Below are 16,157 nucleotides of genomic sequence, written 5' to 3' on the forward strand. Positions count from 1 at the left end.
AATAATGTTTGAAATAGATTATCAAGAAATGGATTCCATTTAAGTGAAATTGGATATTTGTTAACAAAATATTTAACAAAATATGAAAATTTTGAAGTATTAGAAAATTAAACATTTGCGACTTTTCAAAAAGAATAACCCATTTCAAATAATTTACAACAACATCTTTCTTCTTTCCTTCCACTTCTGCTGATTCTTTCTTCTTTCCTTCCACTTCTGCTGATTCTTACCTATTTCTCTCAATAATATTCTTTTCATTTCATCCAGTTTGCACGCTTAGACTGATCTACCAGTTTTCTTATTGACTCTCTTCCAAAATGCAGTTTATTCACGATCTCTCCATCCAAACCTTTGTCAGTGTCCTATCTGCGAATCAAAAACTCACAAGCAGACTGATATGCAAGTTATGCGAGATTATGATGATCTTTAAAACATTCCATGATCTTGATTTCATCGAAGTTAAGTTCTTTACCAATTTCTTTTGAAAATAGAGGGGTGGAAACATCAATAATATAAAAAAGAAAATAGTTTTCATACATTTAATCCTAAAGTTATCAGAGCCAACATGGCTATTTCCGCTTCTTTTTGTGCTTCTTTGTTTTCCTCTTAATTCAACTCAACTTTAATGAGACAATTCATTCATATTGATATCTGCTTCAACGAAAACTCATTGAAAAACAAAAGATTTAATTTGGAAAAACCTTTTTCCAATTTTTCAATCTTTTCTCCCTTCTTCTTGGCTTCTTTAATAATACTCTCTTTTTTTTTACAATCACTTTGTTCATATTATAATTTTTAACAGCTCCAATTAAAATATCTCGCGATTTCATTCGCAACGCTTCGTGAATTCTATAAGGCACATACACTCTGGCAATTCAACTTCCTGTTTATTAATAATAATTTAAAATATTAGTATCATCAATTATATATTCAAGAAACAAAATCAAACCAGTATTTAATCGATTCACTAATTTTGATGAGAACATTTCAATCCATTATAAAAACATATATGGGGGAAAATACGGACTTTCAAGCTTTTTATGCACAAAGCATGAAAAAAATGTTTTTCTAATAACATTTTTAAACTTAACCAGATTTCAAAATAAATTTGATTTTCATTACTGTAAGCAAACATCATTGATATTATAACATTATGTTTTGCGACCTCACATGTATTTCAAAAAATAATCCTGTTTTTTCAAATATTTTGATCACAAAAAGTCAATGAACAGTGCATAATTTTTCGATGAAAATGCTTGTAGTTATATATGTCAAAATTTTTTTGAAAAGTTCCTTTTGTTTAATTTTCTAATATAACAAAAATTTCATATTTTGATCAAATTTATGTTCCCACTCATCAAATATCACTGAAATGAAAAAATAAACATTATAAAGATTTTATCTTCATAATAGCAAAATTTGGCAAGTGGAAACAGATATTTGATCAAAATATGAAATTATTATTCTATTTGAAAATTTAACGAAAGGAACTTTTCAAAAAAATTTAGACATATTTTGTCCCGTATCAACTTATTTTCCAAAAATTTGTCCTTACTTAAGATTCAAACATGTTTTGATAATTTCGACCTGTGCAACATTAATTAAACTACAAAACAGAAGAAATGAGCATACATAAACAAGAAATTTGCACACAGCCTAGTTCATCAATATTAGTTTGCAATACGCAGAAATATGCGAAAGAACAAATTTATTCAATGATCACACCCATTATTTTTTATTTTAAGCATTTTTAAACTGAACATGACAGACAAAGTTTCGCCAAATAACAATAATTTTAAAATAATTAGAAAAAGAGCGCTTTTCATTTATTATTTGTATTTTAGCTCAAATCATTTGTCGACAAGATTATATCTTGCCAAAGAAAATAAATAAATAAAATTAACAATTGAAAAACTAACAAATTTTGCAATTTCTGATGTGACGTGATATATTCCAATAGATGCATCAAACTCCAATCTGGAATTTTTCGTTACTCATCTGATTTGGAAAGCATTGTTGGCATTTCATTATTTCAAATGAATATTCTTGCGTTTTGTGCTTGTTCCATTTTTTTTATGAATGTCTGGAATTTATTCATCCTTCTTCAACAATTGATACAATAGGTTCGCAAACAAAGTACAGGAATAATCCCTTTTTATGTGTATGGCTTTGTTGCCTTGCTTCGCTGCATGCATCCAACATCTAGACTTGAGTTTTTTTGCAACAATAAAAACAAATACATCTTAGATACGTTATTTCAACACATCATAAGCGTGCTAACTACCCTGAGAGGGTCAATTTGACGAACAATAGTCGGGGAGTTAACCCGCTCAGAATAATAAAAATTTTGTTAATTGAGATCAAAATAATAATATTGTTCTTAATGTTTCAAAACCTAAAAAATCCAACTTTTTGTATTTGCAATGAATCATATCAAACAAAAATTCAAATTCAGATAAAAAAATGTGGAAAAAATACTATCGACAGAGAAAATGTTCATGGAAAACAGTTATTTCAATAAATCATTTAAATCATCTGAACTAAAAAAAATATTTCCACTTCTCGTATTTTCCGCATCTCTAACACGTGAGAAAGAAGTTGTAGACCATTCAGGCGGCTTGTCGGGTATAATTTTCAAAACAACTTCACGATTGAATGGCTGCCATCCTGTAATCTTCCAGCTGGCTTTTATTGTCGATGGGAAAGATGCCATGGCAATTGCTTACTTCAGCAACGAAGCAAATTCCTTTCTTCGATCAGCAGCATTAATTACAGCTCCGCATTTCCATCCAGTTCGAAAGCATTTCTTCATATTTGCAAACACGTACTGATCGTTAGGTTGAAGTATATGTGTGGTGTGAGAAGGCAGTTGGATCATATCTATAAAATTATCTTTGCAAATTCTTAACATTTCAGGGGGAAAATGTCCTGTGCCACTGTCCATGATAAGCACAGCGTGATTATGTGGTTTTCCGATGGCTAGACGTTTTTTCAAAATACTAGGAAGAATAGCCTTTGAAAAAACGTCGAAGAATGCTGTGGAAGAAAGATGACCATTTTCGCTAGGTATGAATACCTCCATTTCTGTCTTTGCTTCTTTGAATTCTTCTGGAATTTTAGAATATGGAACGATGATAGGTGTGAGATATCTGACTCCATCCGAGTTTGTCAGAAAGACGATGCTTGTTTATCTTGGCAATGAAGGTTCAGGCTGAATAGGCGATGAAGATGTGTGAATAGGAATGACCACAAAAGGATTAATCTCAGAAAACACCGTTGAATTCTCATCCAAATTAAAAATCAGTTGTGGGATGATACAAACCGTTTTGAAGAATTTTTCAATCATGACAAAAAATGGTTTCACAGTCTGTTTGGATGTTTGCAGCGCCCTGTGAACCGGAAGTTGCTTTGGAGGCTTCTGAATTAGATCTGGATATCTTGCAAAAAGCCGTTTTGGCCAATGCTTATCAACGCATTTCACTTCATTTTCTTCAGATCTTTTTTCAGCTCTAATTTCATTCGCCTGTGAATGTCAAAAAAAACAATTAAAAAACTCAACAAAAAAAAAACGAATAATTTTAGCAATTTCTGGTGTGGTGTGATAAATTCCTTTCGACGCATCAAATTCTAATCTGGTTATTATACGTAACTCATCAGATTTTGTGAATATTGTTGGTTTTCCAGGCTTTCCAATGTATCGACCTGCGTTTTGAGCTTTTTCAGCTCTTTTCAATGAATGTCTTGTAATTTTTCCTCCTTCTTCAACAGCTGATTTCGAAAGTCCACAGACTAAGTGCAAGTATAATCCCTTTTCATGTGGATCTGTCAACGACCTCGCTTCGCTGGATGCAGCCAATCTCAAGACTTGTGTTTTTTGCAACGACATAAACGAAGTGATCTTTATCCCATTTTTTCAACGTTTCATGAGCGGGTTAACTCCCCTGAGCGGGTTAACTCCCCGACTAAAATCGCCTCGGTAGCATAGTGGCAGTGCGTATGCCTTGTAAGCATAAGGTCGAGGGTTCAATTCCCTCTCGGGGCTTTATTTTTATTAATTTCAAATTACATGTATTCTTTCTTGATAAGTAAATACGAAAAGAAGAAATTGTTTAGAATTATTTGTAGATTATTTAATTTGACTAAATGTTTTTGATAAAGATCTTTCCTAACTGAATATTTGTTCGAATTATTGGTATTTGCTAAAGCTAATGCCATATGATTTCAAACTTAACAAGGTCTTTTATCTCTTTGAAATATTTTTTAAATATATACAGAAATAAAAATTGCAAAACAAATGGCTTAACGAAAGCAATTATGAAATACCAATAAACACAAAAGGATTTTCAATAGAAACAAAACAAAATTAAAAAATACTCTGAAATTTGAAAAAAAAAATAAGTGAATTACAATAATTTACACTTCGAAAAAAATCACCACAAGGGCATCCATCCCAAATACATCTGATACAAATTCTCAATATTAGTCGCTTCCTCAATAAGAAAACGGGCTTGCGAAGCTGGAGATAACACTTCTCCCCCAAATTCCTTTCCTTCCAGTTTATCTTCCACTCGAGCAATTGCATCGTTCGCTTTCTCTTTCGTCTTTTCTCGATTAGCCTCACAAGGAAACGTTTGAGCTCTTTTGTTTGGCCTTCCAACTGTTCTTTCATCAGCGTCTTTGTCCTGCTGGCTGAATGGCAGCTGGTTATCTGCAGGAGGTACAGTACGTGTTGCAGGGGGGTGTGTTGCGTCTGTGTCCATTGTGAACCAATTGGCGAGCGGGTCGAGCACAAACGCCTCCAGCATCGCCAAGATGGATTCTTTGTTTGCCCGAAGCACTGATATGACCCGTTCGCATGTTCGCATAAAAGATCCTCTCAGGGCGCCTATGTCCATCGCGTTGATCATCATGCGCGTCAGCCTGAACGGAACACACTCGGCAAACCTCTCTCTGTGCTTAGCCACTTCAAAGCAGTCGCCGAAGTCGATGTGCACCACCCGCGCTGTCTTCCTCTCGAGCATCAGATTGCTCGGGTGTCTGTCTCCCAGCCCCAGCTTATGTCCCACAATGCTCATCGCAGCATTCGTCTGGGTGAATGAACGCCTCCGCTCAAACCAGGCATCGGTTGTCTGTTGGAAGATAATTTGACAGATAGAGTTGAAGCAAAGAAATAAACGATATAAAAATGATAGTTAAAAAAGGGAAAAAGCAAAACAGAGATGTTTCAATGCACATAATAAAGAAGAAGATGAAATTTATAAAGTAATTATGATGATATTAATCAATTGTTCATACATCGCTACCTAACCACAGGATGTCGTAGAGATCTCTTCCTGGAGTGTTTGCTGCAACCCAATTCAGAACATCGAGTTTTTCCATCTTTGTCAGCAGTTCGTAGGCTGTTCTCTTTGGATCCTGATGCTGTGCAGGTGGGCAGATCTCTTCGGCTATCATTAAATGCTGCAAAAGAATAACAGAAAATACGTTTAAATGAAAATTTGACAAAAAAAGCAGAATTAAATAAAGATGTATTTTCATAAGCAAAACATTACTGGCATAAAAAATTCAAAAATTTTCTTTCTTTCTTTCTTTCTTTAATAATTTCAATCTTCATGTTTTCCACACCTCCAAGTCTGTCTTTATTCCTCTGTCTGCTCTGTACTGCCTGATCAGTGTATGAAACGTGTCGTGACTGTTGAGCATGCCAATCAGCCCCGAGTTCGAAGACAGAGGCACCACAGGATACTTTCGGATGACCAGCCCTTCCATCATTTCTGTCTGGAAGATTGTATTGATCAGTCCAAACAGCTGCATCACCCGCTCATCCAACCGCAGATCTTCCCTTCCTTTCAGCACGAACTGGAAGCTACTCCCATCCGACCCTCTTATCGTCAGAAGGCGAGGCCTCTGCTTCGATGAGAATACCGTCAGCGTCTTTTCAAAAGAAGCCACATTCACCCGCGCCTTGTGGCTCAGCCGCGCATCACCTGAGATAGTGCCAGGGACTGCGATGTTGAAGCTGTCCTTCACATTCAGAATGGGCGAGTGCAGAGATAACTCGATGGTCTGGAACTTCGTGAAGCGCAGCATCTCAAACCAGATCGTCTTGTATACGTTCCATGCTGACTCAAAGTTCTGAATCACTTTCGTTGCATCATATTTCTGGATGAATCATAATTTGAATAAAAAAGAAAAGAAAAGAAAAGAAAGAAGAAAAAAAGAAAGCAAATTAATAAATATATAAATAAAATGGAGAAAAATCCATCTCAAATATAAGGAAGGAATAAATGCCAAACCATCACGTATTGTTTAGCGACGATAAGCTTTGCCTCAAAGTTAGTCATAAAGTTCATTTCAGGAATGGTGTTGAGGCAGTATGCAAACTGCACAATTATCTCTTCCAAGTCGCTTCGGCTGAGCTGAGCCAGACTCAGCTTCCCTCTGCAAGACGGAACAGAAGACGATTGGAAGGCATCGAGATGGTCTGCAATCGACAGCTGGATGGGTGCAGCAGTAACCAGGTTAGAGTTAGTGAGCGGGTAAGCAGAAGAGGAAGAAGCAGAAGCAGAGGAAGAAGATGATGAAGCAGAAGCAGATGAAGATTGTTGATAAGCAGAGGCCGAGGCGGATGCTGACAGCGATTGCTGACCAGCCAATGCAGCAGCACCTGTCTGCTGTGGAGATGGTATCGTTTCGAGCTCCTTCGGTATCTGCTCTTCTGGAATGTACTTGAGGAGGATCTCTCCCACCAGCATGCCTAGCCTGTCCTTCAGCTGCACTAATTCCTGTATTGCCTTTTTGTGGTCCTTTTTGGAGTCTGAGAGAAGAGAGTATAGATGGCCGAGGTCGTTGTATGCTCCGTCGATGTCTCTCTGTGTGTAGTACTTCCCGCTGATCTCGTCGAGCGCATAGCACCACAGCTCCTCCATCGTCACAGCCACTCTGATCAGCTCGTGTCCAACAAGCTTCGCATCATATACAATCCCCTTCGATCTGTCCACCATCTTCTGCAGCACATGGTTCGCAATGTCCTTCCGCAGCCCGTTCTCCGACTTCGAAGCGACAAGCAGAGGAAACAAGATAACATCTGGGTGTGTGCGTGAGATGCCAACGAGCAGCTCTTGCAGCTGTCCTCTCACTGGAATGTCCAGATCGAGCTGGGCGATGATCTGCGGGATTACACCCACCCAAATGTCCTGATGCGCTTTCGTCATCTCGTCGAAGAATGGCTTCAGCGAGTCAATCACAAACAGATTGTGATACGTGGACAGCAAGTTCAGCAGCCTCAGCGTATCCTGCAGAGTGCTCCTTGTATTGTGAACGATGGCACGGGTGAATGCCTCGAGTGTTCTGTACAGCAGCTTCAGCCAATCAACCGATTTATGCAGGTCATGGTTCTTCGAATATGCATGTGCCAGCGGAATAACCGCATTTGGTTTGCCAATTGAGCTTAGAAGAGGACACTTGCTTCGCTCAGAATCGCCTCCATTGCTACCTACACCGCAGCCGATGCTGCTGCTGCTACTTGCACTTGCACTGCTTATTCCTCTGTTGAGCCCACGGAGTGCCCTGTTTGCATTGTAGTTGACTGCCTCTGACACGCGTCTCTCGAGCTCTTCCTCAAAGTCTGCAGATGTGCTCATCTCAAACGACGTCTGGCGGAAGAGCATCAAAATCTCATTAAAAAATGGTGTGAACACTTCGCTCTTCTGTCGCTTGAGTAGTTCATTATAAGCCATCGCCAAGATATGCCATGACTTGTGCCATGTCGGTGCACAGTCTCCAGCATTGATGTAGTAATTTGCTGCTTCTTTTATGTCCTCCAGAGCTTTGCTCTGCTGCAGCTGCATTCCTTTTTGAAGCCATATCTTCGCATCGATCTTCGTAGGCTCGCTTGTCGTGTGTGATGTTAGGATCTTCTTCGCATCTTCTTCCTGCCCATTCGCTAAGAGATTTTTGATCTTTGCATACTTTAGCTCCATTTTTTGCTCCCGCTTCAGCTTCCGCCTTCTTCCAGTCTCAGTCGAGTTCCCACATATCTCTCCGCTCATCAGCTGGTTGAACACATTCTGCGCCATCACCACGTGCCCATCCTTTCGGCAATGCGATATGAACTTCAGCCAGGAATGGAGATCATCCATCGGATCCAATACAAGCGAGCGAATGGCCAGCGAGTCTCGCCAGGCAAGGCTGTCAAACTTGGTCGCTTCCAGGCGGGTGCGCCACATTGCACTCAGCCGCTCCTTCGTTTCGGCGCTCGACTTGCACAGCAGAATCTCCTCCAAATCCACCAGTTCCTGTGCACGGAATATAGTCGGGTAGATCCTGTCGTATGTAGTAGAGGCAATGGTAGAGGGGTCAGCACGGAGGGCGCTGCGGGCTTCTTTGATGAAGTTGTGTGCCTCTTCGGCCTGCCCATTGCATACCGCCAGAACAGCCGAGAAGAATAAGTGGTCAGACGAGAACTTGTCCATCTCCTCCACAAACACCCCCATCTTCTCAAACTGATGCAGATGTAGCGCTGCCTGCGCACCGAGCCTCGCCAACTTCTTTCGATCGTCACCGTCCACGCCTTTGATGTGCTCAAGTGCAATGTTCAGTGCTTTCTTCGAATCGCCCAGCTCCACTTGAGACCTCACCAGCACCATCACATCGCTCACCATCTTCGGTTCATTCATTGTGAGTGCTTCATCGTACTGCCTTATCGCACTTCCCCAGTCCTTCAGTATCTCCAGCTTGGAGGAGTCTATCGGGATGTTGAAGAGCTCCTGCCCCAGCCACACCACCCCCCTTGCGGCATCGTCCTCGCACAGCTGCCTATTCAGAGAGAGCAGTGAGTCTACTAAATCTCGAATGCTGGGTGTATCTGTTGTGATGCCGGTGCTTAGGATGGAATACCCTGGCGATAGGAAGCCAGAAGAAGTGGAGCGAGCAGAGGCAGAAGAGATAAAAGCTGACTGATCAACAGGTGGCGCATCGACGAACAAGCTGCGAGGGTTTGAGTGGTCACCGAAGCGTGTGCAGATCATCGAGTGCCAACAAGGGTAGAGCATGTCTCTGCTCTGCCTGACGTTTTTGATGAGGAGGAGTTCCCAATAGCGAAGAGCACGTGGGAGCGAGTGGCAGCGCTCAGCCACACGCGCCAGAAGAGCCATACTCAAATCGAAGCTTGTCTCTCTGCGCTCCATGAACTCATCAAGTGCTGTTATGAATGAAAAAGAAAATAACAATAAATAAATAAAAAAGAAAATAGCAATAAAAATAATATAATATAATTAAACAAACCAAGAAAAGAGTTAGCCAAGTCAATCGGAAGGTTCCTCTTGCCGAGCATTTTGTGTATCTTTTCAATCACCTCGCTCTGCCCCGGAGGCTTCAGGTCGTCCCAAAAGGCAGCGAAGGCGTGGAAGAAGAGGGAAAGAGGGATGGAAGGGATATTAGTGGACAATGGATAGCAGGCTGAAAGATCATTATGTGGGGAGAATTGAAGCAAGCGTCTGGTGAGTGTGCGGTACCACTCCTGAAAATCTTCAGCAGTCATCGTCTCGTCCATATCGAGGGCAGTGATGATCGGCTGGAGGAGAACAGAAGGCTTCTCCTTCGCTGCCTCTGAGATGAAAGGTCGATAAATCTTCATCCGCTCTTTCTCTTTTTCCACACTCTCGTTCAAGCGCTGTTTGAAGACATCGACGAATTCTGTGTTTTCCTTCCCCACCATCACAAGTGAATGGCGGAACAGTTCAGTAAACATTTCACTCTGCGAAGACAGTGATGAAGAGATTATCTGCACACCCCCAGTGCATATTCCACCATGAATGGCAAGAGCATACAGGATTTGGATGACATGTTCAATGATGAAGAGGTCGAGGTAGCTGTAGGCACATCTAGTGTTAGCGGCAGAGGTGGCACTGATGGCAGAGACAGATGCCTGAACGATGACTTGAGGAGGGGAGAGAGCGCGAGCGAATTGGGGCTGAAGAGAGGCAGCAGTGATGAAGGTGGGCTTGGGAGGATGGGTGGTGGTGGATGAGGATGAGGAATGGCCGTATATGAGGCCGCTGCCTGAGAAGGAGGCAGAAGAGGGAATGCTAATCATAGAAGTACCAAAGGCGAAAGGTGTTGCAGGATTCTCTGTTGATGACGAAGACGAAGAAGATGAAGACGTTGAAGACGTTGAAGAAGTTGAGGAGGAGGAGGAGGAGGAGGAGGAGGAGGAGGAAATTGAAGAAAGAGAAGGAGAAGACGAGGCAGAAGAAGAAGCAGAGGCAGAAGCAGCGCTTGGCGGGATGCGTGGACAGAAGAGGAATTCAGTTTCGTCTTCTGGGCGGTGGACGGAGTTCGAGAGGAAATGCTCGCCTTCTGCTAAGATACGAAAGGCCTTCAAAGCGAAGGAAAAGGGATGAACAGGAGGGAGAGCGAACTGGGCAAGGCAGTAGGACAAAGGGGCGTCAGCAGGGATGGTGGAGGAGAGGTTGATCAGATGGTCGATCTGCTCAGCCACATTCTGCGGGGTGATTTGTCTGCTGTGGCCATGACGTGAGGAGCGCGTGGAGGCATTGGAGGAAGAGGAGGAAGAGGAAGAGGAAGAGGAAGAAGAAGAAGTGAAGGGAGCAACAGTGGCAGCAGCAGCGTTGGATGTGGTGAATGCAGGATGGGCAGGGGTTGGGGCAGATACTGAAGATGAGCCTAAGAAAATTGATGAGTGAAGATTCGAATACACAGATGTTGAAGCTATTGGCAGAGAAGAAGATGAAGAAACAGGCAAAATACAAGGCATGCTGAATGGAAGAAGACGCAGGATCGGCTGAAGGATCATAGAGGAGAATAAGCAAAGATTGTGTTGATGTGCAAGAACCGACAGTGTAAATAGCGCAGCCACACGAGAAGTGAATGGCAATTCGGCATTGTCGATTATGTCGATGATGGAGCGAACGAGAAAAGGCATGTACCCGTCGAGGAAGTTCGAGACGATTTCGAGCAAGAAGAGCGTTTCGTGAAGATACCCTCTCTTTTGGATGTTGGAGAGGAGGAGGGGGATAAGGGCAGGCATTGTCATGCGCATTTCCTGATAGACAGAGAGGAGCTGCTCCACAAGCGGGGCAATGAAGATGAAGTGTGTGTGCCACAGGCGCTGGATGAGGCTGAGGATGCGTCCAATGTGCTCCCTCATCTCCAGTTTGAGGTGCTTCACTAAAAGAATCAGATTATAGCAAACGTATTCATAGATGCCAGCACACTCATCCGAGTCAGCGATGCGGAAGAGGAGAGAGACCAACTGTGAGAGGAAGACAGCAACGGCTTCTGGGTGGGAGTCAACGTTGATGGCAACCACGCGCAGCAGCTCTCCCACACGGTCGACACTGCCATTTGCTCTCTGCTCTTCGATCTCTTGTAACAGCAGTGATAACACAGGTCGTGACACATCCCCCCTTTTCGGTCTGAGAAGGAGCATGGCTGTTGTGGGTGGGGCTGGTATCTGCTGTTGTTGTGGCTGTTGTGGTGGCTGTTGTGTCTGTTGTTGTTGTTGATTCTGCTGTTGATTCTGCTGCTGAGTAGCAGTGTTGTTGTTCTGTCCAGGTGCGTCAGACAAGACACGGTGGATCTCAAACTCTGTCTGTTGCGGATGGAGCACTTCTGCTGCATAGAGTGGGGAGATTGCACCAATAATGCCCAAAAGGTGGAGGGTCTCTCTGAACACAGGCAGAGAAGAGGAGTGCAACAAGGACATGATCGATTCCAAGAGTGTCTTGAATGTGCGATACGGAGTGACAACACGCCCAGATGCCCGCACAAGCAGCCCAAACGTCCTCAGCGCAGATTCGACCAAGAACGGCTGCTTCTGAGCAGCGTATGGAGTGAGGCAGGCGATGATGGGCAAGGCGAATGCCTCAAAGTGCTCATTGATGAGGAAGCCGGAAATGCGTGCGAGTTCACCAGTGATGTCAAGGGAGATGCAGATGAGCTCTGGCAAGCGGTAGTGGATGGGAGGAAGAAAAGAGGCGAGAATGGCTTTGATGTATACGACAGCTATGTCTGGGCAACTGCGGATAAGGTGGAAAACACGGAAAGCATACATACGCTTCAAGTCTGTGCTTCGATGAATGCAAAAGGAATCCAGGCTTTCATTGAGCAGACTTTGGAAGATTGGGTATATGGATGCACAGTTCTTGGTGGAGAGGCGAGAAAGAAGAGAAATGCATTGCAGACAAACTTCAGAGCTGCGGTCGTACAGCAGCGGGAAGATGAACGATATGAGGTTCGACTCGAGAGAGAGGAAGAAGTCATACTGGGAAGCGAGCGAACGGATGAGAGTGATGCGCACCTCTTCTTCGGGGTCAGTGGCCATCATAACGAGCAGTTTTTTGAGTACCTCCCTTGCCATTTCCGAATGCTTCCCATTCACTGGCGGCTTCTGCCCGGTTGTTATTACCAGCTTGCAGCACGCTTTTGCACATGCGATTCGGACATCGCGTGAGTGGTGAGAGAGATAAGGGCAGACAACATCGTGCAGATAGTGAATGAGATAGCGTTGGGAGAAGTCAAATTCAGAGAGAATGCGAAATGCCTCACAAATCTGGTCGGATGACGCCTCTTCGTTCATTAACGCTGGATGCTGTGGTTGGTGGGCAGATGAGGAGGATACAAGCATGCTCGATGCAGAAGCAGAAGCAGAGGAAGAGGAAGAGGAAGCAGAAACAGAGGAAGCAGAGGAAGATGCGAGTAGTGAAGCAAGCGTGCTTGGTGTTGTCACTGTGATTGCAGGTGAAGGCTGCTTATTATTGATGAAGAGCTGTTCAGTGGAGAGGGCGTAGCATCTGACGTCGGGCAGTTTCTTCACGTTGAAACCGGTGCGGCACATGACTATTGGAGGAGAGTTGCGGATTACGCAGAGGATGCACAGCTCGGTGTCGGGGGTGCTGTTGGAGGGGATGCAGATAACAGGGGAGATGGAAGAGGAAGAGGAGGAAGAGGATGAAGAAGAAGAGGCAGAGGAAGAAGAAGCAAAGGAAGTGACAGGTGCACGAGCAGAGGATCCGAGACGAGTGACTGGAAAAGAGACAGATGAAGGGACAGATATACGGGAGACAAGTGGCATGGCTTCATTCTTCTTCTTCTTCTGAGAAGCAGATGCTGGCACGAGGATTTCGTATTGTGCGATGAGCAGCCTTGTCTGGAAGGAAGGGAGGAGATGAGGAAACACGCTGCAGATGACGCTGATAGTGCGGCAGAATGCGGAAGATAAAGGGAGCTTGAACAATGACTCAAGGAAGGACTCTGACAGATCCATCTGAGTGCGCAGGCAGAGCAACATCTCGCACAAACAGTCAAGCACACACACGATGATAGAAGGGGATTTCGATGTCTTGATCGTCTTAGCCATCACATCAGTCAGCCCTTTCTTCAATGATCCAATAGACAGGCTGAGTGATGTATCTGAAGAGGGAAAGCTCGCCCGCTGGTTGGTGAGGTTCTTGATGAGGCGGGCAGCGATGGGGAAGGAGAGCTTCTGTGTCTCGTGGTCAGACTCGCAGCAGGCTACGACGGCGTTGATGCATCTGGGCAATGCTTTGGCCACACTGGAATGGTCCATCTTGACAAACGGGGGAAGAGTTGCGATTGTCGCCTGCCGAACAAGATTGTCTGTGTTCGACGTTGCATAGAACACAATCTCAAAAAAAGATTGGTATGTTGATAGAGTATTAAAACATTAACGAATAATTGAGATTATCCCAAAAGAATAAGGTATCTTCAAAATTGAAGAAGACACATACAATTTCAGAAACTTTCTGCTGCAGGAGTTGGCTGTACATCGTGTTGAGTGTAAGCATCTCTGCCACCTCCAACAGCAGCCCGTGGCTCTTCGCAATCTGCTTTGTAGACGACTTCTGTATCATCTCCAGTTCATTCAGACATTTCTCGAACTCGTCCTGAAAGAGATGGTGGTTACGCAGCATAAGTTGCCCGATGCACTCGCCGAAACAGCGTGCGGCTTCTGAGTGGAAAGCCAAGTCATCAGACTGCAGAATGCTCTGAAGAGATGGAGATGAAATGAAATGAAGAGGAAGTAGTTGAAAGTGGATTGTGGAATAGGATCAAAAATAAAAAAGAAGATATTGTTGTCATATGAGTTAATGTTGTTGAAATAGAAGAAAAGAGATGAAGGAAGGGAATTCCACAAATCATTCATATTAAAAATAAATGAAAATTGAATCATAATTATTTTTCAATGAAACGATTGATTCGTCAAAACCTTCATGATGCTTATTGTTTGTGGCAAATACTTCGCAAACTGCGCAGGTGATTGTCTTGAACATTCTTCCAACAAAAAAAGTGAAGATGAACATTTTCGTTTATCTTCTTTTTGTTTGAAATTCAGCTCCTGAGTTGAAGTGTTAGAAGATTTTGTTCTATTTGAAAAATTAATATATTAAGCATAAAAGAAAGTGGTAAAACCATTTCTTGATAACAAAAATTAAATTAGCCATACATAATTGATGCTTGTGTTTGGAAATAGTTTTCAAAATTTATAAAAGCTTCAGATACTAATTGGTCAATAAACTCTGCAGCTCCTAAAAAATTCTTTCCAATATTCGCTTTTATTTTTAAAAAGCATTCATTCAAATAAGATTAGAAAAGAAAGAAAAAGAAAAAGCATATGTAATTTAAAGGTTGATGCATGAAACTCATTTTTTCAATAAAAAATATTTATGCTGACCAATTACGTTTGCAGCTATTTTTGGAATTTCTTTTTGCGTTGAATATAATGAACTTCGCAAATAATCTTTGATCTTTGTGAATGAAAATGCAGCCATGTTAATAACCAAGTGTTCTTAAAACATGTATCATAAACATGAGAAAAGGTATCGAAAAACAAAACAGCATATTTTAAATATTTACTTTTAGCAATAGGTTTCAAAATTATAAATATCAACAACCGGTTGCAAGAATGCACGCAATATTAAAGTTTATGTTATTGGATTTTATAGAAGCCAAAATGACAGGTAGAAAGTCAAATGTTGGATGCTTGTTTAACAAATAGACAAAATTTATCAATAATTGAAATGAAATAAGAAATGAAATGTTGAAAATCAGTGAATCCATAAAAATATAAAAACACAAAATTGCAATTGCAATACCTCTCTTATAATTTTTTCAACTTCTTCGCGCATTTCCGGAAGAGAACTTAAAACCACCAAAATTTTCGTTTCTCAATAATTGAGAACACAAAACAAAACAATTACACCCCATTTTAACTGTCAAATGAACATTCTCTTTGCATTTTTCATCCATCAACAAAATATGTAATGGGTAATAATTTATAAATAAATAAGGGTGCTAATTATGATCCATAACACTTTCCATGTTTGAAACAAAAACGAAAATGAAAAAAACAATAGAATGGAGACTGCTCATCATTATATATAGTTTGTTCGTTCAATGAGAGGTGGTTAAGAGCTTCTTGATCATTCATTGAATATTTACGTTTTTTGGCTGTGATTATCGTGAATTTATTGATTTTGAAAAATTTTGAAAATATCGAGTTCAAATATATATATATGTGTGTGCATATTTGATTATTCAAATTAAATCAAGTATTTTCATATCACTGTATATATTTATTCAAAACATTGAAGATAGAAAAATTTGATAATTCTTTTCATACAGAAAAATTACGTTAGCTTTATTGGATCCTTCATTGATAAAAGATTGCTTTGTGAATTCTGGATTTATTTCATCACTTTTTTTTGAAAATTGTTATGCAATTTATTTTGATGCATTTTTTTAATTTTCAAAATCACAAAAAAAATATTCCCAAAAAAAAAAAAAAAAAATAAAATAAAATAAAATAAAATAGAACTATACTAAATTTATTTAAGTATTTCAATTTGAATATATTCAAAATAAAATATATCGATTTAATTCTATTTATCTGCAATCAAATCAGTTTTGATTGACTCAATTCATAATTCAGAAATTCGGGGATAATGATCATTTAAGAAGAAATAAAATAATGGTCAAAATTGTTATTAATAAATATTTATAAAAATATATCATGTCTCAAAATCCTTTATTATCAATTTTGGAACATTTAGAACAAAGAAATGCCATTCCAAATCAATATCATGATGAAGAAGATACAGTTCCTCGAAGTATTA

The 16,157-nt window shown here is 41.1% G+C and overlaps 1 protein-coding gene across 1 annotated transcript; it reads right to left on the reverse strand.

The window, feature by feature from the left end:
* Positions 1 to 4,430: 4,430 nt before the first annotated feature.
* On the reverse strand, positions 4,431 to 15,249 carry MONOS_15383 (mechanistic Target of Rapamycin B(MTOR B); the record flags this gene model as incomplete). Its single annotated transcript, XM_067868254.1, has 12 exons — positions 4,431 to 5,129; positions 5,296 to 5,460; positions 5,626 to 6,162; positions 6,297 to 9,202; positions 9,286 to 13,669; positions 13,773 to 14,030; positions 14,252 to 14,408; positions 14,489 to 14,570; positions 14,717 to 14,830; positions 14,937 to 15,024; positions 15,138 to 15,183; positions 15,245 to 15,249. 12 exons carry the CDS (start codon positions 15,247 to 15,249, stop codon positions 4,431 to 4,433), a joined length of 9,441 nt encoding a protein of 3,146 aa, XP_067729291.1.
* Positions 15,250 to 16,157: the final 908 nt, after the last annotated feature.

The sequence above is a fragment of the Monocercomonoides exilis genome, assembly GCF_001643675.1.
Source record: "Monocercomonoides exilis strain PA203 chromosome Unknown scaffold17-1647472, whole genome shotgun sequence".
In the NCBI taxonomy this organism is placed as follows: domain Eukaryota; phylum Preaxostyla; order Oxymonadida; family Polymastigidae; genus Monocercomonoides; species Monocercomonoides exilis.